This window comes from Pongo abelii, chromosome 20 (genome assembly GCF_028885655.2).
Source record: "Pongo abelii isolate AG06213 chromosome 20, NHGRI_mPonAbe1-v2.0_pri, whole genome shotgun sequence".
In the NCBI taxonomy this organism is placed as follows: Eukaryota; Metazoa; Chordata; class Mammalia; order Primates; family Hominidae; genus Pongo; species Pongo abelii.
In genome coordinates, this window is record NC_072005.2 from 62186517 (window position 1) to 62210605 (window position 24089).

A 24089-nucleotide genomic window follows, 5' to 3' on the forward strand; every position below is an offset into this window, starting at 1 on the left:
TGAGTGCTCTCCCACCCCGCCGACAGAAGGGAGGGTGGCCGAGCGAGCCGGGGCGGGCGCGGCGTGGGTGCGCCAGGAGCTCCCCGGTTGCCACCAAGAGAGCTGGAGCTGACACTCGTCGTCCCGCGAGCACCCCGCGGATCCCCGACTGCAGCGGGCGGAAGTGACGTACAGGCGCCTAGCAACGGGGGCCAGCGCGCCGGAAGTGATGTCTTCCAGGTTGGCTTGGCTGCGGAAGCGACTCCTGCCAGGGCGGGGTGGGGCACGGGAGGGCGGGGAGCGCGGCAATTTCCGCTTCCGGTCCGTCGCCTCCTTCGGTTGCTTCCCGTCTCCTCGGCGGCTCCCCTCCCCCGCCCGGCTCTCCGCGCCCCTTCTGGGCGGCGGGGCGGCGGAGCCGTCGGCGTGCGGCCCTCCTTGCGTTCGTGCGTGCGCCCGTGGCCCGGCGCACGCCCCGCGACACCGAGGCCGAGCGGGGCAGGGGGCTGACCGCCATGACCCCCCAGAGCCCGGCGTGAGGGGGCCGAGGTGAGCGCGGGGCGGAGCGCGGGGGACGCTGGCCCGCCCGCTCCGGGTGTTCGGGCCTGGGTCGCGGCGCGCGCGGGCTCGCGCCTGGCCAGTTCTGGGTGTCTCTGGCGGCCTTTGTGTCTCTGCTCCTGTGTCGGCCTTGACTGCCCCCGTGTCGGTTGTCTGTGTCTGTCTGTTTCTCTCGTGTCTGTGTGTCTGTCAGCGTCTGTTTCCTGTGGGCCTCTGCCTGTGCCTGTTTCAGTGAACTTAGAAAAGGGTTTGGAGATAGAAGTGTGTTTGTGTGTCTGTCCCGGGTCTCTTTCTCCTGTCTGTCGTGTCTGTGTCTGTCAGGATTTGTTCGTGTCTCGTTGAGTTTCCGAGTCTTCTTCTCCCTAGCTGTCTCTAGCCCTTCCCTGCGGGCTTTTCTGCCTATGGTGCAAATCTTACCCCCGCCCCGTCTTCGCATCTGAGTTTTGCCCCCATACCTATCACCTCCAATCCTGAAGTTTCTTTCCAGGAGTCTGTTACTTGGTCTAGAATCTGCCCCTTTTCCCCAGTTTTCTGAGTCTCTGGTGTGGTGGTGAAGAGCCCCAGCCTTGGATTCAGAGGCCCGGCTGCCTGCTAAGCTGTGTAATATTTGCCGGGTGATATTCTCTATCTCAAAACCTCATTTTCCTGGTCGTAGGAAATCCGTAGTTCGTAGGCATTCGTAGTTCCTACTCATAGGGTCCTTGTGCATGTAAGTTGATGTGATGCTTGTAAAGTGCCTGACGGTATCTGACACATAGCAAGTGTGTAATTACTGGGAGCTCTGGTTTTTATTATTACAGTGCTTAGAGATTTTTACACAGTAAGTGTTAGATATCGGTCGGTTATTGGAGTACTCCTTGGAGAACTTTGCCATGTCCTTTGTATTCTTTTTAATTTAAGAATTCTCTTTGAATCAATTTAATTTGAAATACAGTCTCATTCTAAGCAGTATCTGAGAAATCTCAGCTTTGATGTGCTAGTTGGGTATTTTTTTTAATGCACGCCAAATAAGTACAGAGTATTAAGATAGTGCATTTTCTGCCGCTACCCTTTTGGAACTGTTCTCTGTTTTTTCTCTGATAATAATAGCAGCCAGTGTTATTGAGTGCCTACTATCTGTGGGGCACAGAGCCAAGCACTGTATGTACCCATCTTATTTAATCAACGGGCCTGCCAGGTAGGAATTCTTTCATTTCAGAGTTGAGCAAACTGTGTCTCAAGGAAGTGTGCGCTGCAGGTAGCTGATGTGGCCAGGATTTGAACCCACGTTTTATATTCTTTGCCATTAGATTCCATTTTTCTTATCTCTTATTTCTCAGCACCAGGTCTCTTTTTGTTTCTGGGCCTCTTTCTTCCTTGGCCTCCTGCCTCCCTATCTTCCCATGTTCTTGTATCTGCTGCTGCTTGTATCTTTCTCATTGTGTCTGCCTAGCTCCCTCTGCCCGGGTTTCTGTGTGTCTCTTTCTGTCGGAACTGTCTCTATTTCTTGTCAGTCCCCTTCTCTGTATTTGTTACATCATCTTTTCATCTTAATGTGTCAGGCTGGGGCTGTTTTGGGACTCCGGAGAGTTACTTTTTAACTAGCTACATCTGTCTTCAGGTGCCTGGCTCTCTGGCCTGAGTTCCAAGCAGAGGCCAGCCTCTCTCAGTCATCCCTATCTCCCCTGGGCTTACATCATGGTGGGGCTTTGAAAATCTCCCTCTGTGGCTTGTTGGAGCCGCATAGATGGGTCATCAGAGCTGGCTCTGGAACCAGGCTGCTCCAGGAGTGAGATGTGTGTCCCTGGGCAAGGGGCTGAACCTGTGTCTCAGTTTCCACCCTGTGAGGTGGCTATGAATCATGGGGTTGTTTCAAAGATTAACTGAGTTAATACATGTAAAGCGCTTAAAACAGTGTCTGGCATGGGATAAGAGCAGTGCGAGTGTCTGCTGGTGTCATCATCATTTGCTTGACTCTCCTGTTTCTCATCACCAGTCTTGGGATGGGTTAATTTAATTTAGGTTAATTTAAAAGTATGAGTTTTGGAGTTCAGGTGGGCCTCGGGTTGAGTCTGCCCTGCCATTCCTGGTGTGTGACCTTGGTTGAATTATTTAACTTCCAGGAGCCTAGTCTCTGCATGCAGTGTTGAAAAAGGTAATGTCCCTCTTGTGCTGAGCGAGCACCTGGCACACAGCTGGGACCCAGGCAGTGGGGCTGTTAGGTTCCTTATCTCTCCTGAGCCTTGGGCTTCCCCTATCCTTGGGACGTCTGGTCTTCTGGCTTCCCTGGTTCTTCCTGCCGCCCTGGGTTGGCTCCCTGCTCCTGCCCCTGTCTTTAATCCCTTCATCAGCTTTCTTTCCCATGTGTCCTTGTTTCTGCTGTGGATTCCTGCCCCCTCTGCCCTTGTTCCACAGGTCTCTCCTGCCCTCTCTCTCCACTTCCTCCTTGCATAGTTTACTGAATGGTTTTTCTGGGCCAGCTTCTTTGCTGGGAAAAGCCACGTCCAGACAGACATGTTATCTGACCCCATGGGGCTTGTGGGTTGACCTTAGCTACAGAATCAGACAAAAGAATATAAAATCATGAGGGAGACTGAGTTTACTGATGAGGCTCCAGGGATAGGTGACTGTGATGTTTGGGTGTGCACCTGGGAAGTGTAAGCAGAGCCCTTGGGGTGAGTGGATATCCCTGGATGAGGAAGAAGGAAGAGCACATGGGCAGGACAGAGGGCCTCCTGATGCGCCGCCGGTGTTTACAGGGCGTCAGTTCCCTAGATGACCGCATGGAGCCCCATTTGACAGAAGAGAAAGCTGAGGTGCAAAAGATCACAGCCCGCCCAGGGTGGCCTGGCCAGGAAGTGCTGAGCCAGGGTGTGGGGCTGCGATCTGCCACTGCATATACTCTGCCTCACTGAGCAGGGGCCCCAGCAGGAAGGAGGCAGCCTGTTTGAGGAACTGAAACATGGATGGGGTTACTTTGAGACCTAGAGGTTAACAAGGGACAGAGCCTTCTGGGCCACAGTTAGGAACTCATCTTTGACCCTGAGGGCTCTGGGCAGCCCATGTCCCATTTGTGTTTCCAGAGGTCCTTTTCCCCTCGCAGATGCGGTGACCTCCCAGCACCTGCTGCAGCCTTCGTCCGGGAGTTGCCCCATCTCTCCACGCATCAGGGGCCCTGTGCCCCTTGCTGCTGCAGCCGGGCACCATGTCGACCTCGTCCTTGAGGCGCCAGATGAAGAACATCGTCCACAATTACTCAGAGGCAGAGATCAAGGTTCGAGAGGCCACGAGCAATGATCCCTGGGGCCCATCCAGCTCCCTCATGTCAGAGATTGCCGACCTCACCTACAACGTTGTCGCCTTCTCGGAGATCATGAGCATGATCTGGAAGCGGCTCAACGACCATGGCAAGAACTGGCGGCACGTCTACAAGGTCAGCGTCCTGCTCTCCTCCCCGGGCAGGTGCAGGGGCTCAGGTGGGAGGACAGGAGCCCGTGTTGTGCACCCTGCCTGGGATGGCATCCCAGTTCTCAAGAGGAACTGGAGGAGAGTAGAATCTCTCTTTTTGTTTAATGAAGGCAACGAATATAAGGCTAAGAAGTTGGAAGCCTTGTGGTTAAAATCTGTTTTTGAGTGAGTGGTGCGTTCGTAAGATTCATGTGCTCAGGAGGCCTGAGAGGGCCCACGGTGCCCATCTCTTCTGTGTGCCCAGACACCCAGTTCCTTTCCTCACAGCAGCCAAGTTTCCGCTCTGGGTCCCATCTGTGAATGCCTCTCAGGCAGGTGTGTGCTCCCCGTGGCACAGGCGATGCCATGCTGGGGATGAACGCTGGAACGGCACAGTGTTCTCACACTCCTTGTCAGACTCAAAAGCCTGCATGCTGTTTGCTGGCATCGATCTGACAGTGGGAGAGACAGGACCGTAGGGATGGAATGCAGATAGCAGCTTGGTGCTCGCCAGGAGTTGGAAGGGAGGGTCACCTACAAAGGGCAGCACAAGGACATTTTGGGGGCAGCGGGACTGTTCTGTGCCTTGAGTGCCGTGGTGGCTTCATGGTCTCTGCATTTGTCAGAACTCAGACTGATGTTAAAATGAGTGAGTCTTACCATATGTAAGTTAGACCCTGATTTAAAAAAGGAAGATGAGACTTTATCTTAAACATTGCCTATCAGGATGTAAAAGATTTGCCACTTTTTTTTTCTCTTACGACTGCAGAACTTTCAACTCTATGCATTGGTCATAATTTATTTAACTAGTGCCTTGTTGATGGATTCTTGTAAAAAGGGTTTTGCAGTGTTTTGCTTTTAAGAATGAGATTGCCATGAATATCCTTGTACCTTTTTTGTTTTTTAGAACTGGAGTTGCCGAGTCAAGAGGCTCGTGCATGTGTAATTTCAGCAAATGTGGCCAGAGCGCCTTCCATGGATGGGGCCTAGTTGCTGGCCCTGATCCACTGACCACACATGCAGATGGCAGGTTTTGGGCTAAAGGGGTTGTGCCTGTGAGCAGGACTCCGCGAGTGGGTTTTCAGTTTGCTGCTCTTGGGGTCCAGGGGCCTTAGCATCCCCACCTTTGGTCTTTGGTTACTGTGTTCCTCGTGTACGGCAAAGTGGCCAAGGACATGGGCTGGGGCCGGATTATTTTCCCAGTGGCGGGATCTCAGGCTCGTCCCTGTATCTTCCTCTGTGAGGGCCCATGGAGTCGATTCACGTCTGACTTGGGGCAGGGGCTGGTGAGTGTTAGACTTCTGCTGTTGCGGTTCCATTGGCAAGCATCTGCAGAGGGCCCGCTCTGAGTGTCTTGGTGCACAAGACCAACAAGGCCCCCACCCTCATGTGCTTAGACCTGGGCCTGCTCTGGCCGAGGTCCCTGTCCTTGCTGATCTTTGAGACCTCTGCCTAGGCGAGGGTGGTTCCCTCCACTCACAGATGAGAAGGCTGAGGCCCGGAGCGTTGCAGCGCTTACACATGGGAGCAGGGGTTGAGGCTCGTTTCCTGTGACTCGTTTTCATACCCATCCCGACACACCAGGATTGGGTTGAGTCATAGATTGAATCAGTTATTGGTCATTTATTGTGAAGGGCTGGGTGGCGTTTGTTTAGTTGAGAATCTTGGAAAACCCTGGAGGTGCAGGTGAGCCTCCGTGGAGGCAAGGAGGAGGGACGGGGCTAGAGGGGCAGGTGGGGCTGGAGGGGTGGGTGTGCAGAGGTGATGAATCTAGAGGGGCCCCAGACGCAGATCCTTCCTGACCAGTGGCTGGGGTGATGCTGCTGGGGGCAGACACAGAGTGGCCTGTGGGCAGGGCTGGCAGGTGCCAAGGCCTGAGAGTCTGCTGGGGAGCATGTGGTGCTGGCGGCTGGGGTGGACGGCAGGGCAGGGCAGGGCAGTGCAGGAGAGGGGACGTGGCCTCCAATGCCAGGCGGGGCTTGGGCTGCTTCCTAAAGGAGGTGGGAGAGTCTCCATGGGGAAGCAACTGGATTTTTTTTTCATGCCGCATTTTTGTCCTGAGGCTTCCTGTGGGCAGCCTCTTGCTGGACGGTGCTGGGGACCCAGCCCTGATCAGACCCGACCCCGGCCCTCAAGCGGCTCCCGGGTAGGTGGGAGTTGAGCCGATAGGCTGGCGGGTGCCATGAAGTGGGGAACACAGCACAAGGCCCTACAGGCCTCAGGCAGTCAGGGCAGACTTCCTAGAGGAAGCAGCCAGTCACAGGTCTCAGCCAGCCTTTCTAGCCTGGTTCTTTCTAATAACTTTTTAAAGGTAGGTTTACTGAGGTATAATTTGTACACAGTGAAACCCAGCCTTTTGAGATAGAGTTCTCTGGATTCTGACAGATGCACATATTTCATAACTGTCATCACAGTCAAGGCATAGAAGACCTCCTTTGTCACCCCGAAGACCTCCCCTATGGTTTTTGCAGCCCCTCTGGGACTCTCCCCAGGCCTGGCTTTTCCTGCTGTGTTTGACATCCTTGCAGCATCTCTTGATTCTTGGGACTCTCCTTTCTATGATCCCCACAGCAGAGCCTGTGGGATCCCCAGCCCATGTGGCTAAGGACATGGGGTTCCCACTCCACCCTGAACCGCTGGTTCCTCATGCTGAGGGTGGGGTTCAGCCTCAGTTCCCCGGGGAAGGGTTGATGCTGTCTGTGGAAACCTGCTTTGGTTGCTGCTTGTGCTGCCTGCTGGACACTGTCCTGAGAGCAGCTTTGTGAGGTCAGCACGTGTCACTGTTGTCCCTGCTGTGGCATGTGCCGATAGCTGAGCATAGGCACAGGGCAGGGGTCCAGGAGGGGTTCCCTGGGTCCACGTCTAGCCAGCGCCTCCCTTCCTGGCTGACCACTTCTATCCCTCAGTCCCCTTCTGGAAGTATGGGTGATGAGGACAACCCCACAGGCCCAGAGGCCCTGAGCCACTGTGAAGCTGCTACACCCCCTTTGGCCCTCTCCGGAGCCATCTGTGCTGACCTGTTCTGGCATGAGGGCAAGTCCTTTTGCTTCCCATCATCCCTTCGCCACATGGTCTCATCTTGTCACTTCAGCCCCAGGCGGTGGGTTGTGCAGGAGCAGTCTTTCCACTTTGATGGGTGGGGAAACTGAGGCCCAGAGACGGGGGAGGTGGCCTGCCCAGGCTCATGGGGGAGCTGGGGCTCGGGCCCATCTGTTCAGAGCCCAGGCTGTCCCACCCTGTGGCTCTGCTGGCTGGCACTTTGTGGGTCTTATTGTCCCCGTGGAGAAGGAGGGTGAGCTGTGGGGGCCTTGCAGGCCTGGCTCTGCACGACCTTGGGGGTGAGTCTTGGTGAGTAAGGGCCGACGTTTACCTCAGGCCTGGCTCTGCACGGCCTCCCTGCGTGGCCTTGGGGGTGAGTCTTGGTGAGTAAGGGCTGGCGTTTATTTGGTACCTTGTACGTGTAGCACACACAGGTTCTCATGAAATCCACGGTTACCTTGTAAAGGAAGTTCTTTTCCTCCTTTTTCTTTGTTTCCCAGATGAGGGAACTGAGACATAAAGGAGCTCAGCTCTACCACGCAGGAGGTGGTAGAGCCAAGAGGAGCCCCGAGCCCACCCTCTGGGCCCTGCACTGCCACCTCACTTCTGAGGAATGCAGGGTCTCAGTCTTGACTTTAAACCAGGGATCAGCAAACTACAGCCCACTGGTGAAATCCCACTCACATACCGTGTTTGTAAATAAAGTTTTATTGGAACACAGCCAGGCCCATTCATCTGTGGCTGTGGAGTAGTTGAGACAGAGAGTACATGGCCTGAAAAACTGAAATGTTTTTCATCTGGCTCCTTACAGAAATGTTTGCTGATCCATGTTTTAAACTTTATTTCTGCATTGCAGGATGTGCTTGATAAAGCTGCCTTTAACATTAAAAAGGACTATCACTTTATGCAGTTACCCACTGCTTTTTGGTTGTTTTCAGAAAAGCAAAGGAGAAATAATGACTTATTTTGCAAACTTTTTTTTTTTTTTTTTTTTAACTTTTTTAGAGAGAAAGTGTTGCTCTGTAGCCCAGGCTGGAATCCAGCAGTATAGTCATAGCTCACTGAGCCTTGACCTCCTGGGCTCCAAGCATGGTTGAGGAATAGCTGAGACCACAGGCACACACCACCATGCCCAGCTAATTTTAAAATATTTTAAATTTTTTTGTAGAGATGGGGGTCTCACTGTGTTGCCCAGGCTGGTCTTGAACTCCTGGGCTCAAGCAATCCTCTTGCCTTGGCTTCCCAAAGGGCTGGGATTATAGACATGAGCCACTACACCTGGCCCACTTGCTCACTTCTAAAATAAGGTTTGAAATTTTTCATTAAGGAGTTGTATACTAAGCATATCATGAATGTGTAATACAGCTGTTACGCGTGTGGACACCTGTGTAGCCTTCACCTAGAGGGAGGTAGAGGATGTGTCCAGCCTTCCAGGTTCCCTCAGGAGACCCGTCTCCCACAGCACCGTGTCTGACTTCTGTCTGCCAAGACTGTTCTTGAGCTTTATATATGTGGAGTCACACATGTGGTCTTTTGTGTCTGGCTTCTTTTGCTCACCATCACCATCAGGTCAGCAAGGTTGACCGTGCTGTTGCATAAAGCAGTTGTTCATTTATTTTGAGAAAGAGTCTCACTGTTGCCCAGGCTGGAGTGCATTGGCATGTTCTCGGCTCACTGTAGCCTCTGCCTCCCGGGCTTAAGCAATCCTGCCACACCCTCCCAAGTAGCAGGGATGACAGGCATGTGCCACCACGCCTGGCTAATTTTTTGTTATTTTATTTATCTATTTTTTTAGAGCTGGGGTTTTGCCATGTCGCCCAGGATGGTCTTGAACTCCTGGACTCAAGCGATCCACCCACTTTAGCCTCTCAAAGCACTGAGGTTACAGGATTTTGCCACTGCACTGGATTTTATTTATTTATTTAATTATTGTTTCTTATTTATTTATTTATGAGACGGAGTCTCGCTGTGTTGCCCAGGCTGGAGTGCATTGGTGCCACCTCGGCTCACTGCAACTTCTGCCTCCCAGGTTCAAGCAATTCTCCTGCCTTAGCCTCCCGAGTAGCTGGGATTACAGGTACCTGCCAACCCGCCTGGCTAATTTTTGTATTTTTAGTAGAGATGGGGTTTCACCATATTGGCCAGGCTGGTCTCGAACTTCTGACCTCGTGATCCGCCCACCTTGGCCTCCCAAAGTGCTGGGATTACAGGTGTGAGCCACCGCGCCCAGCCTATTTTTTGTTTTTTTCTTGAGACGGAGTTTCGCTCTTGTTGCCCAAGCTGGAGTGCAGTGGCACTATCTTGGCTCACTGCAACCTCTGCCTCCCAAGATCAAGCGATTCTCCTGCCTCAGCCTCCTGAGTAGCTGGGATTACAGGCGCACACCACAATGCCCGGCTAATTTTTTGTATTTTTAGTAGAGATGGTGTTTCACTATGTTGGCCAAGCTGGTCTCTAACTCTTGACCTCAGATGATATGCCCGCCTCGGCCTCCCAAAGTGCTGGGATTACAGGCATGAGCCACTGTGCCCGGATATTTATTTGTTTCATTTATTGATTTATTTTATTTATTATTTATTTTTGAGACAGAATCTTGCCCTGTCGTCCAGGCTGGAGTGCAATGGCGTGATCTCGACTCACTGGAACCTCTGCCTCCTGGGCTCAAACGATTCTCCTTGCTCCAGCCTCCTGAGTAGCTGGGATTATAGGCACGTGCTACCATGCCTAGCTAATTTTTTGTATTTTTAGTAGAGATGGGGTTTCACCATGTTGGCCAGGCTGGTCTCAAACTCCTGACCTTGTGATCCGCCCGCCTCGGCCTCTCAAAATGGTAAGATTACAGGTGTGAGCCACCACGCCTGGCCTTATTTATTTATTTTTAAATGGAGTCTCACTCTGTCTCCCAGGCTGGAGTACAGTGGCGTGATCTTGGCTCACTATCACCTCTGCCTCCCTGATCCAAGGGATCCTCCCACCTCAGCCTCCTGAGTAGCTGGGAGTACAGGTGTGCACCACCATGCCTGGCCAGTTGTTTTGTGTTTTTAGTGGAAACAGGTTTCATCATGTTGGCCAGGCTGGTCTCGAACCCCTGACTTCGGGTGGTCTACCTGCCTCAGCCTCCCATAGTGCTGGGATTATAGGCGTGCGTCACCGCACCTGGCCTCGTTTATCTTTTATTTCAGTGTATGTGGTAGTCCCACTGTGTGAGTGTACCATAGTTTATGTATGCATTTCACTGTGCCTGGCTATTCGCGCTATTTCCTGCTTCACAATCTTTTTAGCTGCGATACCAAAGTCCAGAGAGCCCTGGAAACAAAAGTATTTCATGATCCATTCGGCACAAAGTCTGACCCAGACTGAAGTGAGGTCATTCACATGGTGTCTGTTGGTCCCACAGTAGCGTGGCTGTTGGCACGACTCTGCCTGGCGCGTTCTCTTATGTGTTGTACGTGCGTTATTTTACTGGTCTCAACTCAGGAAAATTCTGAATTCCAAAACACAAGGGCTCCAGGAGTTCAGGACCTGGGACTGCCTCTTGGCTTGGGGTGTGATAAGGCATAGCAATGGCTTACCTGCTTTCCTTTCTTTCGTGTAAATACCTTGAGGGCCGGTTAAAGACTAATCTCTGATTACACTGTAAATACTGTTAACACACCTTTGAAAGGCCTTGCCAGAGCTAGGTCCAGCTGCCTCAGAGGGTGAGGAGATACGAACGGCCCTGGCTTCTTTCCTGGCAAATTTCTCCTTGGTTTCAGATGGAGCTTAGCTGTGATAGCCGACTCTTCCCCTGGGAGCCCTGGGTGGGTTTCTGTGGCTCTGTGAAGGCCCTGGAATCCCCTGCAGAATCAAAGGTGTGCCTTTTTCTGAGGTCAGTGAGCAAGAGACCCCCTGCAGAGCCTTAAGGGGGCCATGACCCCTCAAGCCCAGGACTTGAGCCGGAGCTAGGGAGAGCCTCAGAGATCTTGGTCCCCCCGCCCCCACTATTAATTTCAACTTGTTGAAAGGGAGTTTGTTTTCATATTATAAAATACAAACATACCAAAGGGTGCAGATTGAATGATAATGTTCCCTCCGTCCTGTCCTTTTGCTCCTGGTGGTGTGGAACCTGGGCGCCCCTCCTGAGAGAGCCCAGGTCTACACAGGCCCTTGCGTGGATCTCTTCCCTTCTTGCAGAGGTGATAAGCTACTGCTCCAGGCTGTTAATACCAGCGTGAGGTTTTACAGTCAGAAATATACATTTCAAACTAGTACTAAGACCCCCTTCATTGTGATTTAACATGGCCATGTGGTTTTCTTGGCCATGCTACTTTAGATTTTAGTTTTAAAGAAATAGACAGGGCTCCGGGATGCCAGGCGATGCCCACGGTGGCTGTGGTGCCTGTAGCTGCCATTTCTTCTTTTATTTGGATTGAGATGGAGCTCCTACACTGTGCAGCCCCCTTCATATCGCACAGTTCAGTGGCATTTGGCCCATTCACAGTGCTGTGCGACCACCTCTGTCCAGCTCCAGAACTTCTTCATTGCCCCAGAAAGAAAACCCGTAGCCTTCGCGTGGTCCCTCTCCATCCCTTCCTCCACCCCTGGCAACCCATAATCCACTCCGTCTCTCTGGATTTGCCCATTCTGGATGATTCACGTCGATGGAATCATAGGCTGTGTGGCGTAGTGTGCTGGCATCTGTCGCTGAGTGCAGCACCTCCACGGCTGGTCCCCCTCACAGTGTGGGTCCGTGTTCATTCCTTTGCATGGCCATGTCGTACTCTGTGGGGACAGATGTGTGTCCACCCGCTGACGACAGGTGGGTTGTGGGCCTTGCACCCAGTCAGCCGCCCCAGGGCCTGGGTCGCAGGCAGTCTCCAGCCCGCCTTGTGCCCAGCGTGCTGACCGGTCGTCCCTGTGCCCGCTCGCAGGCCATGACGCTGATGGAGTACCTCATCAAGACCGGCTCGGAGCGCGTGTCGCAGCAGTGCAAGGAGAACATGTACGCCGTGCAGACGCTGAAGGACTTCCAGTATGTGGACCGCGACGGCAAGGACCAGGGCGTGAACGTGCGTGAGAAAGCTAAGCAGCTGGTGGCCCTGCTGCGCGACGAGGACCGGCTGCGGGAAGAGCGGGCGCACGCACTCAAGACCAAGGAAAAGCTGGCACAGACCGCCACGGGTGAGTCCCTCCCTGCGGCCCCTGACGTCCTTGAGTCTGTCCTCCGCCTGCTGCGGCTCCCGGCACCCAGCCGCCCACTGCTTTCTCTCCCAGCCAGGAGGGACCGAGGCATCCCCCTTTTCTTCTCCTCACCTGGGCCCCTTGCTCTGGTCTCACGTGGGCCCTTTTTTTCCCTTAGCACCTCCCACGCAGCAGCTCTGGGACCCTTCCTGCCTCTTGCCTCGTGCCCCAGGGCAGGCCTAGAATTGGGAACTTTTATTCCACTCCCCCATAGGCTCAGGGCCTGAGGGCGGTCAGTGCTGGGGACAGGGCTCTGAGGGGACACGCACAGTGACCCCCGAGGGTGCTGTCCTTCTGTCTGCGCTGAGATGAGGGGAACATCAGAGAGGCAGAGGGGGGCCTGGAAGAGGCACAGAAGGAAGGCCAGAGCCAGGGCCTGCAGGTTGCACCAGGCATCTGGGCCTGTGTTAGGAGCCTTGACAGTGCCTTCTGGAGGTGGAGGACTCAGTCTGGTGGGTGGTGACCAGCACTGAAAACAAAACTTGAAATAGTGCATCCCACATCGTCAGGCCAAGATCTGTCCCACAAAACATTTCCAGTTATGTGATGGGTGTGTGGGTCTTGGACTGTTGCGGGAAGTGTGGTCTATGCTGGTTGGGGGCTCACAGCTGTGAAGTGACTAGTCCGGCTGCTCAGGACTGGGAGGGAGGCTGGAGAATGTCTGCGAGGCTCTTCTGCTCTCCAGGAAGAGTGGAGGTGCCTCAGTTAGTGGGGATGCGTGGGATGTGGAGGGGCTGCCAGAGCACTGCCCTGGAGGTGGAGGTGGGTCAGCCAGGCCGGTGCAGACAGCAGGAAGGGCCTGTGGCCGCCGTGGGGTCCGGCTCGAGGGACTGGACTTGTTTGGGGAAGTCTAGGCCTTCTGTTTGAACGGGTCTCATTTGGGATCACCGTTCAGCACCCACGGGGAGACATGGGTGTGACGGGGTGTGTGCCGCCCTGCCTGGGACTCCAGAGTAGGGACCCACAAGCCGGTAGATGGCGTGAAGGCAGAGAGAGTGAAGTGGAGGGAAGGAGGCCGGTGTGGCGTGGGAGTGCGCAGAGCCAGGGACACCAGGAGGGAGTGTGGGCGGCAGAGAGGGGCTGGTCAGTTCCAGGCAGGCAGGCAGGCAGGTGGGTGGCGGGGTTGGGGTAGACGGAGGAGGGACATTGGCAGTAGCTCGGCGGAGAGTGGGAGCCTCAGGTGGGAGGCCTGAGGGTGGGAGATCCTGGCTCGGGGGTCGTCAGACTCTGTGCAGGGCCAGAGCCAACGTCCTCTGTGTTGCTGGCCACACCTTCCCATTCCAGCTGCCTGGCCCCGTCCGCTGGCGGTTGCTGGGAAGCAGCTGCACCCCTCCGACACTCACCAAGGTCTCTGAAATTTGAATTTTATGTAGTTTTCACGTGTCTTTTTAAGACTTTTAAGTTGTTATTTAATTTTTTAAGGGTACTCTGAATTTTCACCCATCTTAGTGCATTCTTTTCATTTTTTCCAACCATTGAAAAATGTAAAGGCCTTTCTTAGACCTTCTCAGGCCAGCTGCGGCTGCCACTGTGGTGTGCTGGCCCCTGTCTTGGAGTGAGTTGTGTGGAGGGCTGTGGCTGGGGAGGAGGATGGGGGCAGCTAGGGAGTGTGCCCTGAGACCCTCAGCGGGCGGGGAAGGGCCTGCGGTCCCCGGGCAGCACCGAGGCTGGGTGCTCTGGTGATGGGAAGGCCCGGGTGATGCTGACTGGGTGCCGGTATTACCTGTGATGTGGGAGGTGGGGTCCTCAGGGCTGCTGGGCATTGGATTTAGCCACCACCAGGCTGGGGGCTTAGGGGCATTTGCAAGGTAGAGGTTGGGCAATGGGGTGTAGATTCCCAGCACCCACCTCTGAGAGTCCCTAGAGCTTAGGAGGAAGTTGCAGGGGCAGAGAAGAGCAGGAGGGGCCATGGGGGTGTGGTCCTCCCTGTGTGCCGGCCTCACTTGTGCCCCATGCTGCCCTTCCATCTGCCCATCCCCCCAGACGGCTGCTTACCCACCCAAGTCCGTCAGCCCCTGCTGGTTCTCTCATCCTTTCCTCACTCATAACCCTAGATGGTCACCTTTTGGCCCCGCTCTGCCACCCACATGCTCCCTGGAGCATCCCATGCACCCAGCCCTGCTGGGCACACCACACGGGGGCCAGCCTGGGGGCCCTTGGACCCGGTGCAGGTGGGGCCGCCAGACAGCTGCCTGCTGCGGCTCCGGGCGAGGGGAGCCAGGGCCTGCTCATCAGGGAGAGGCCTGGGCCTGGGGAGTGGGTTGGGTTGGGACACAAGTACAGGACACAGGTGCAGGGCGTGTTGGAGCTGGAGCGGACAGAACTTGCTGACCAGTGCACAGTGGTTGGGAGGGCGGGGCAGGAGAGGCAGGGTCTGCCCTGGGGCTTTGGAGGCTGGGGCAATGGCCCTGCGCTCAGCGGGCCTAAGGCCTGGTTGGAGCCTGTCCTCTGCACTGTGGAGGGGGCAAGGGTCCACAGGCCTTGGGGGTGGAGAGAACAGTGTCAGGACAGAGTTTGAGGGTAGGCGGGGTCCCTGAGAGGATGCTGCAGTGGAGGCCGGGGATATCTCAGCACCCTCCTGGAGGGTCCTGCCCTGCCTTCCTGTGTCCCCTCTCTCCCTTCCCCTCCTGCTCCTGGAACCAAGGGCTCCTCGCTAGCCCACTCCCCAACCCTGACTAGGCCTTGGATCCCGCCATCTCAACGGACGCTGTTCTCCCCTCTGAATTCCAGTTGTTCCCTGCCAGAGCTACCATTCTCAACAAGCCCTGGAAATAGGCCTGGGAGACCCGGGAGGAAGGACCTCCCGTCCCCAGGGGCCCAGGGACAGACCCCAGGCACGCGGAGAGTCCTGGTGGTGGCAGGGCTCAGAGGTTCCTGGGGTTCCCCACCTGCTAATCAGACCGACTTTTGCTCTGGTCCTTCCCTGATGCCTGGCCCCTCCCGTGGGTGGGTCTGCCTGCATCCCCACCCTTCCTCCTCTGAGCACCTGGCGTCTGGTCTCCGCCTCTCAGTCCTAGTCTTGGCCTGCAGAGGTTGTAGGGTGGGGGACTTGGCGGGTGGGGTTGGACACAGAAGCCCCCGTCTGTCTAGGCTATGGGGTTTCCTGTCTCTTGTTCCCTGGCCTGGGTCTCACGCGTTTCTCACCCGCCCTCCAGCCTCATCAGCAGCTGTGGGCTCGGGTCCCCCTCCCGAGGCGGAGCAGGCGTGGCCGCAGAGCAGCGGGGAGGAGGAGCTGCAGCTCCAGCTGGCCCTGGCCATGAGCAAGGAGGAGGCTGACCAGGTACTGGGCGTGCAGCTGGGGCTGTCTATCCGCCACCCGCCTCCACGCCTCACCTCAGGCTCCCTCCCAGCCAGACGTGGGCCTGGCCCTCACTGTCGCTGTTCCACATGCTGTCACTTGTCTCCTCCCCAGTCCTGCCTCATCCTCACCCCGCCGTCCCTCTGTGTGTCACTCTCTGCCTGTCCCTCACTGGTTCAGGGACCCCCAGCCCTCTCTTTCTTTGGCTCTATCTGACCCTGGTTCTGCCTCTGACTCTGCCTCTGGCCCCTCCCGCCATGCCCCTCACACTCTCTCTCCCCCAGCCCCCGTCCTGCGGCCCCGAGGACGACGCCCAGCTCCAGCTGGCCCTTAGTTTGAGCCGAGAAGAGCATGATAAGGTCAGAGCAGCCTCCCTGTCCCTGCCCCTGCCAGGGGCTCCCCTCAGACCAGCCCCGTCACCCCTTCCTAAGTCACCCCCCACCATCCTGCTGGGCCCGAAGCCCACAGGCTCACGCGTGTTGAAACCTCAGTACCTTCAGCCGTAGGATGTAGGACCACAAGTCAGACAGAGCCTGGGTGGTGGCCAGCACAGCCGTGCCAAGGTTGCTCGGGTGACCAGGGTCCCTTCCTTCCCCCAACGCAGGAGATACCACCGAGGCGGGTGCCCATCCTCCCCGGGTGCCCCAGCACAGCACCCCACTCCCCTCATCCCCTGTCCCACCTGACCTTTGACCCAGGTGCCCCATCCCCATTTCATACATTGTCCGCATCCCATTGAATCCTTCAGCCGCCTTTGTTGGGGTGGGAGGGGTCGCTGGGGCTTCTGGCCCGAGGTGGCATCTGCCCGTGGCTCATGTTCTCGTGTCTCCCTGGCTGCTGCCCGTGCCCCAACAGGAGGAGCGGATCCGTCGCGGGGATGACCTGCGGCTGCAGATGGCAATCGAGGAGAGCAAGAGGGAGACCGGGGGCAAGGAGGAGGTGAGCGGGGCTTTTTCTGCCCTCCCTGGCCCCCGCAGGTGTCCGTCCATTCATCGCTCCTTCTGCATGGCCAGGTCCCTGGAGCAGAGACTGAAACACAAGGTCCTGGAGCTGGGCACTGGGTTTCCAGGCCTGGTCGGCCTCTCTGTGCCTCTCCTTCCCTGCTGGGCTGAGGCCGGTGACTGACCAGGCTGCCCTGCGGCCACCTCCTGTGGTCAGCGCTGGCCATCCCCCTTCGGGCTGAGCACCATGAGGGCCACCACCGGCCGCCACAGCTGAATGGGGAGGCCCAGAATAGGCCAACAGCCTGGCATGGCCACGGGGAGGAGGGCGCAGGGCTTGCCTATCTGCCACACTTTGTCGGGCACCTCCTTGGTGCCAGGCCGTGTGCTGCACACCCAGGGCCTGTTGGTGAGCGAGGAGGCATGGTCCCGCCCTCGTGAACAGTGTTTCTGTGGCGTCCCCGTGCTCTTCAGCTGAGTAGCAAACCCTCCCACCACCTTGCGCTTCCAGGTCACGCTTCAGTACCTCTCTGTGACGGGCCCGCTGGCTGGTTCTGTTTCGTGTCAGGGCTGAGGTCACTCATGCCTCTGGGCCCAGGGCGTCCACACTGGCCTTGCGCTCCAGCCTCCTGCCCTGGCCTCTCCTTGCTTACTAGTCTGTCCCGAATGTCCTCACAGCACAGTAGCTGCTGCTGCCGCCCCCCAGGACAAGCTCGTCGGGCTGGGTTGGAGTTGCCTCGTCAGCCTGTGCACTGCTATTGGTCTCAGCAGGTCCTGAGGCCAGCCCAGGTTTGAGGGGTGGCGACAAGGCCTCCTCTCCATGGGAGGCGGCAGACAGCTTGTGGCCATAAGTGATCAGGCACAGTGGGACTTTCTTGGTAGATGGAAAGCCTCTTTAGGTTGGCCTCGGCCAAGGGGTCTCTATCAGTGTCCACCACAGCTCAGTGACCCGAGTAAGGGCTGCCCTGCTGGGGGAGCACCAGATCTCACCCATCTCTTCTCCTGCCCTGCCCTGGACTCAGCTCTTCTCCCCTTCCCATCCCCCCCGGGGCCTTTGCCTCACGGGTGCTGACTGGAGATGTGTGCATGAGTATGTTGGGGGCATCTGCATGTTCTGAGACGGGCTCTGGTTGGCTGGGCCCGTTGTGTGCCCACTTCCAGAACACAGGACCGTGCATGCATGTGCGTGTGGCACGGGAAGGCCTGCAGTGTGATGACTGCGGGGTGACGGCGGGGCAACGTAGGGGGCGTCATGAGGGGTGCTCAGGGTGACCTGAGTGGGTTCACGGGGGGCTTCCCAGGGGAAGGCATGGAGCAGGGGCTGGCCAGGCTGGCTGAAGAAGGCACGGTGGGCAGAGAGGGAGGATCGAGCTGCTTCGGGTTGAGCGAGGGGAGGGCTTGGCCTCCATCCTCAGTCAGGGCCGGGCAAGGACCTGGGCGCAGGTGGAGTTAAGGGGCTGCCCTGCTGCAGTGTGGAGAATGGATGTGGGGCAGGGGTGGGGCTGTGTTGGGGCTCCCTGGTGATGCCCTGGGGTGGGGTAGGTGGGCAGGGGTGGGCCGACCCCAGGACGGATGAGGAGGTGGGGCGGTTGGTGTGTTTGGGGCCTGCCTCCCTCTCACCGCTTATGGACGGCTGCTATCTGGACACCCAGGGCCTGGCCGCCTCCCCCGCCACGGGCCCCAGCTTGGTCCCTGTCCCGGACTTCCCACCACTTTTTCATGCTCCTTCTCTTCTCTCTCCCCTACAGTCGTCCCTCATGGACCTTGCTGACGTCTTCACGGCCCCAGCTCCTCCCCCGACCACAGACCCCTGGGGGGGCCCAGCACCCATGGCTGCTGCCGTCCCCACGGCTGCCCCCACCTCGGACCCCTGGGGCGGCCCCCCTGTCCCTCCGGCTGCTGATCCCTGGGGAGGTCCCGCCCCCACGCCGGCCTCTGGGGACCCCTGGAGGCCTGCTGCCCCTGCAGGACCCTCAGTTGACCCTTGGGGTGGGACGCCAGCCCCTGCGGCTGGGGAAGGGCCCACGCCGGATCCGTGGGGAAGTTCCGATGGTGAGTGCGTGGCCCACTTGCATGCAGCCCCTACGCCTGTGTGCACCTGTCTGGTTGACTGTTCCCTTGGACAGGGACAGATCGAGCCAAGTGGCGCCAGGCAGTGGTGGGGTGTCCTGGGTGCAGGGGAGGGGGCAAGGAGGGGTCAGATGAGAGCCCAGGACAGGGCGTGTGAGATTGTGCCTTGGAGGACATGGGGGGTGTGCTGTGGGGAGGGGATGGCAGCTCAGCCGAGGGGCAGAGAGGCTGCGGCCAGGGCAGAGCCTGTGTGACGTAGGCATCTGGGGAGGGCGGTGGGTGGAGCTGGGAGGTGCAGATGGAGAAGGGTCTTGACACCCAGCTGGACAGGGGAGAGGTGGGGGAGCCGTGGGAGCTGAGGGAGGGCTGGGCAGGTCTGGCAGAGGCTGTGGGGAAGCTCCTCACCCCAGCTGGGGTCCCAGGGGGCAGAGCCTGGCAGTGATGCCCAGTTGGAATTTGAGTGTGTGTGCGGGAGGCCGGGTGGGGTGGGCTTCAGGGGGGCAGGGGGGCTTTTGTGTGAACAGCCACAGATTCGGAGGCAGTGGTCCCCCCTAGCCGTCTGGGCAGTCAGAGTTGCCAGCCCCTCATGCTCTTCTGTCCTCACCCAGGTGGGGTCCCGGTCAGTGGACCTTCAGCCTCCGATCCCTGGACACCGGCCCCGGCCTTCTCAGATCCCTGGGGAGGGTCACCTGCCAAGCCCAGCACCAATGGCACCACAGGTGCTGGAGTCGGGGTGGGAATGGAGCCCCGGGTGGGAGTGAGTGGGAGAAGTTAGTATTGAGTGTCTTAAGGGAGGGGTGGACGCCTGGACTGGAGGTGGGGGCTGAGGTGGGGCCCCAGGGAGGGGCTGAGCAGAACATCCTGACCCCACAGCAGCTGGGGGATTTGACACGGAGCCCGACGAGTTCTCTGACTTTGACCGACTCCGCACGGCACTGCCGACCTCCGGGAGCAGCGCAGGTGAGCCCCTGCCCTCCTTCCCAGTGGCCAGAGGGAGCCTCCCCAAGTTCTTCGGGAGCCCCGTCCCCTGCTGTCTCCGTCCCACTCCAGGCAGGGCCGGCTGGACTTAGGGATGAAAAGTTCAGTTGGGTAGAGTGGGCCAGAACCATCCACCTGTGTTTAAAAGAAGTGTGCATCTTTATTTTAGAGAAATTGCAGACTTAGAGAAAAATTGAGAATTGTTCTCAAGGTTTCCCACCCGAATGTTGACCTCTGACCCGTCTCTGCCTCCACATCGCTTGAGTGCCTTGCAAACTCTCCAGGTGTCTCAAAGAACATGGACTGTCTTGTCCTGTGCAGTGAGCTGCGTGGATGGGTTTGGAAGGCAGCCGAGGCTCCCCTTCCGGGTCCCCACTCACCTGCTGGTAGCTCCGGGGCCAGCCGGGGTGCGTCCTCATGGGTGCTGACTTTAGCTGCCCTGGCTCCTTGGGGTTTTCAGCTGGTGTAAGCCGGCGCCCACTGCCGATGACGGGCCCATCTGCTGAGTCCTGAGTGGCTCTTCCGTCAGGAGTGTCCGAGGTCAGGGTGGGCCACTAGTGCTTCGCCGCGGCCCTCAGCTGATACCTGTCTGTCCCGTGATGAGTCAGGTCAGCCTTGATCTCTTATTTTTTTTTTAAGTGAGCTGTTACTGAAGAGCAGGTTGTGGTACAGAAACCTGTTTCCACTGATGAAAGACTGGCAGCTTGCGGGGAGTGAGCTGTGCCCACGCTTCCCTCCTCTCATCATCTAGGTTAACGTAGAGCAACCTTCCAGCATGCAGTTTTCCTTCTTTTAGGCCCTTTTTTGTCCCATACAAATGTGTGCATTTTTTCAACATTAGATAGAATTCTTAAATCTATTTAAAAAGAAAATCAGGCCAGGCGCAATGGCTCGTGCCTGTAATCCCAGCACTTTGGAAGGTCGAGGTGGGCGGATCACCTGAGGTCAGGAGTTCGAGACCAGCCTGGCCAATATGGTGAAACCCCGTCTCTACTAAAAACACAAAATTAGCCAGGCATGGTGGTGCACGCCTGTAATCCCAGCTACTTGGGAGGCTGAGGCAGGAGAATCGCTTGAACCCAGCAGGTGGAGGTTGCAGTGAGCTGAGGTTGCGCCATTGCACTCCAGCTGGGGAAACGAGCCGAAACTCCGTCTCAAAAAAAAAAAAAAAACCAGAATATCAGACCTCCAGCCAACAGACGTCTTCACGCTGGCCCGGAACACGTGTCTGCGCTGTCTGTCCACTTGGAAGCTCCCTCTGGGGCTGTGTACTCAAGGAGCATCTGAGGGCAGGCTCCTCTGAGCCTGGAGGCACCTGTGAACAGGCTCCCGCTGCCTTCCCCCACGGGCCTAGAGATCCTGGACGGCCCCACCCTGAAGCAGTTGCTGCCTTCTGGTTGTCAGAGGGTGACACCTGCTTCTGTCATCCCTCTTGTGTTTGCTCACTGGAATCAGACCCACCTTATGGGAATCTGGGCTGACATGAGGTTTTGGCCTGGGCAAGCAATGCTCCCGCTCTGCACCTCAGTTCCTCCTTCCCGAGGCCTCTGGGCACCGGGCTCTTTGAAGCGCCCCCTGTGATGGCCTATACTGCTCCCGGGTTGGAGCCTCACTGCTATCTGCCCTGTTTGAGCCCCTCTCCCGGCTCCTTCCAGGGGAGCTGGAGCTGCTGGCAGGAGAGGTGCCGGCCCGAAGCCCTGGGGCGTTTGACATGAGTGGGGTCAGGGGATCTCTGGCTGAGGCTGTGGGCAGCCCCCCACCTGCAGCCACACCAACTCCCACGCCCCCCACCCGGAAGACGCCGGAGTCATTCCTGGGGCCCAATGCAGCCCTCGTCGACCTGGACTCGCTGGTGAGCCGGCCAGGCCCCACGCCGCCTGGAGCCAAGGCCTCCAACCCCTTCCTGCCAGGCGGTGAGTGTGGGCCCATCACCTGCCAAAGTCCTGCCTGTGGGTTCCACCGGAGCAGGTGCCTCACGGGGCAGGGACACTTCGCCCTTTGCCTGCACATGCTGGATGGACACAGGTGGGCTGCGCCATTGACTTCACTCTGTGTCTCTGGTTTTCTCTTCCTGTAGGAGGCCCAGCCACTGGCCCCTCCGTCACCAACCCCTTCCAGCCCGCGCCTCCCGCGTCACTCACCCTGAACCAGCTCCGTCTCAGTCCTGTGCCTCCCGTCCCTGGAGCGCCACCCACGTACATCTCTCCCCTTGGCGGGGGCCCTGGCCTGCCCCCCATGATGCCCCCGGGCCCCCCGGCCCCCAACACTAACCCCTTCCTCCTATAATCCAGGGCGGAAGGGGGCCTGGCTCCATCCGGCTGCCCCATTCCGGCTCCCTGGGAGATCAGTGTTGTGAGTGCATGTGAAATGGGGGATCCCCGCCCCCAGTGCCCTTCCCCTTCCTGGGGCCCACTCACACTACACCCTCTTCCTTTCCCACCCCACCTCCCCGGAGAGAAACTGGACATGGGGCCTGGGGAGGGGAGCTGGCCAGAGGAGGACCCCTTTCCCGTGGCATTAGAAGGGGGAGGGGTGGCTGGGGCCCCCACCCATTCCCCCTCCCTCCAAACTCCCAACCCCCAGTCAGTGTTTGAGCCTCCTTGTTCCCCTCACGCACCCCCTCACGCACCCTCGGTGAATCCTTGGTGATGATTTTGGCAACTTTGGGAATAAATGGCAATTCCCACGGGCTTGGCTCCCCCAGATTCCCATCTGTGATTTCGTGTGTCCCCCAGAGCCCCTTCATCCAGGGACCCAGGGCTCAGGTCCCGTCTCTCTCTCGGGGGTGGCTGGGAACCAGACCCTCTGTCTCAGAAGCCCTGATTTCCCTGACCCTCCCAGGTCAAGGGGTGGCTGGGTTGAGGGTGGACGGTGCGAGGCCTGGCGGAGCTGTAGCCCACGCAGGTCCAGGTGGTCGGGAGGCCACTCATGGCCAGATGCTTCCGGTGCAGGAGGCCTTGCTCTTGTGTTGAGGGGACACCAGGATGAGGTCAGAGAGTGCACTGGGGTTCAGGGAGGAGAAGAATCCTGAGAGATGGCACATGTGCAACACAGGTCACCGTCGCCATCGCCCGGGCCCACCGAAAGCATCACTAATCCATCCCTGCACTCCTGGAAAGCCGGGTCAGCCTCTGCCGGCTGAGCTGAGTGGACCACCAGGCGCCTCCTGGTTGTCCTCTGTGTGCTGTTGTCCTCTGTGTGCTCTTGTCCTGGGCTGGACCACACCTGGTGAGACCATCCGGGAGAATCCTTGGGCCGCCTTGTGAGGCGGGTGTTGCTATCATCTCCAGGGCTAGGTGACAGCTTGTTGCAGGCCCCACAGCCAGGGCCTCAGGGACGGGGATCTGGCCGTGTCTATTTTAAGCGGAACAGGCTGTTCTTCCATGTGGAGTCGCCCTCCGTGATCCCCTGGGATCAAGTCCTGATGGCTGGGTTCCCTCCCTCAGTGACTCCGACAGCTCTTGTCTCAGAGGTGCTGGGGTGAAGGCTGTGTGGGGCCAGGCCCCTGGGGTCAGACTTCTTGCCCCTTCTGCCCGGGAGATGCTCTGGGCTCAGGCTTCCTTCTTGCCGCTTCTGCCTGGGAGATGCTCTGGGCTCAGGGTGGGGCCAGACAGCTGTGTCACAGGGACACTTGCTATGGGTTGGGGTCCGGGGAGCACTCAGCCAGTGGAGTGTTGGAGGCCACTGAGAGGGACATGACTGCGGTGTCCGAGCGGCCTGGTGGTCACCCTGTGTGCCGCCTCCCTGGTGGACAGACCTATGTCACCTGGGGATTGCAGAGCAAAAGGAGTGCCATTGGGGTGATGTGAGGTTGGGGTTCTGTTACTTGCTGTGAATTGGGTCATGACCTGTGTCGGAGTGTTCTCTGGCCTCCACTTGCCCCTGCAGACCATGGTGTCTGGAGGGTTGTGGGGGGCTTGATGGAGGAATTGCTGACCACACCATGCAGGAAGGGGTGGGTCCCAGGGACACAGGAACTTTGGGGTCAGCTGGTTCCAGATTCAGTTGCAGAGGAGCATCCCTCTTGCTTAGCCAGGGAGGGGAAGCCCTATTCTCAACACCCAGCCTGGGTATGTTGTGGGAGAGTCATTTCCCTGGAGGAAATGGGGGCTGTTACCGGGGGATGAGGTGCTGTCCCTGGGCAGCAGCAAGCGTCCTTTAGCTTGGGCTGTCTGAGACCCTGCTGCTCTAGGCAGTTGTGATGGGGGAGCCCCACAGGGCACGGACAGCCAGCTCAAGGCGGCAGCTCTGGGTGGGATCGCAGGGAAAGGGGAGGCGAGCCCCCCTCTTGCCAATCTTGGTTTCCCCACAGGGTCATAGCTCCTCGGCCCCTCACTTGTCAGACCCTCCATTCACCAAATTAAGGATAAGTTTCACGATTTCGCACTGCGGAGCCTTCACTCCCTTTCTCTGAGGAGGAAGATAAAATGATACAGTTGGGCTTAGTCCAGGGGAAGGGTTAAAGGTGTGAGGCTTTAATTCTCCCCACCACTTCCTCATTTGGCAGAACAGAGAAGACAGGATTGAAAAACAAGACAAAAACCCAGAGGCTTGCACATAAATTTGGGGCTTAATTACAGCAT

General features: G+C 57.6%; 1 protein-coding gene across 12 annotated transcripts; it reads left to right on the plus strand.

Annotated features, from left to right (window-relative positions):
* The first annotated feature begins 254 nt into the window (after positions 1-254).
* EPN1 (epsin 1) lies at positions 255-22195 on the plus strand. Of its 12 annotated transcripts, none has more exons than XM_063719703.1 (12): positions 556-685; positions 2637-2668; positions 3617-3946; positions 11910-12159; positions 15375-15499; positions 15802-15876; positions 16373-16456; positions 18207-18510; positions 19137-19247; positions 19405-19488; positions 21162-21419; positions 21584-22195. In XM_063719703.1, exons 3-12 carry the CDS (start codon positions 3719-3721, stop codon positions 21790-21792), a joined length of 1728 nt encoding a protein of 575 aa, XP_063575773.1. In that variant the 5' UTR covers positions 556-685; positions 2637-2668; positions 3617-3718; the 3' UTR covers positions 21793-22195. The 12 variants fall into 12 exon arrangements, with proteins under 12 accessions (XP_009231428.3, XP_054395072.2, XP_002829847.3 ...); XM_063719702.1 differs by having other exon boundaries at positions 651-685; positions 19402-19488; XM_009233153.4 differs by lacking the exons at positions 556-685; positions 2637-2668 and adding an exon at positions 255-525.
* Positions 22196-24089: the final 1894 nt, after the last annotated feature.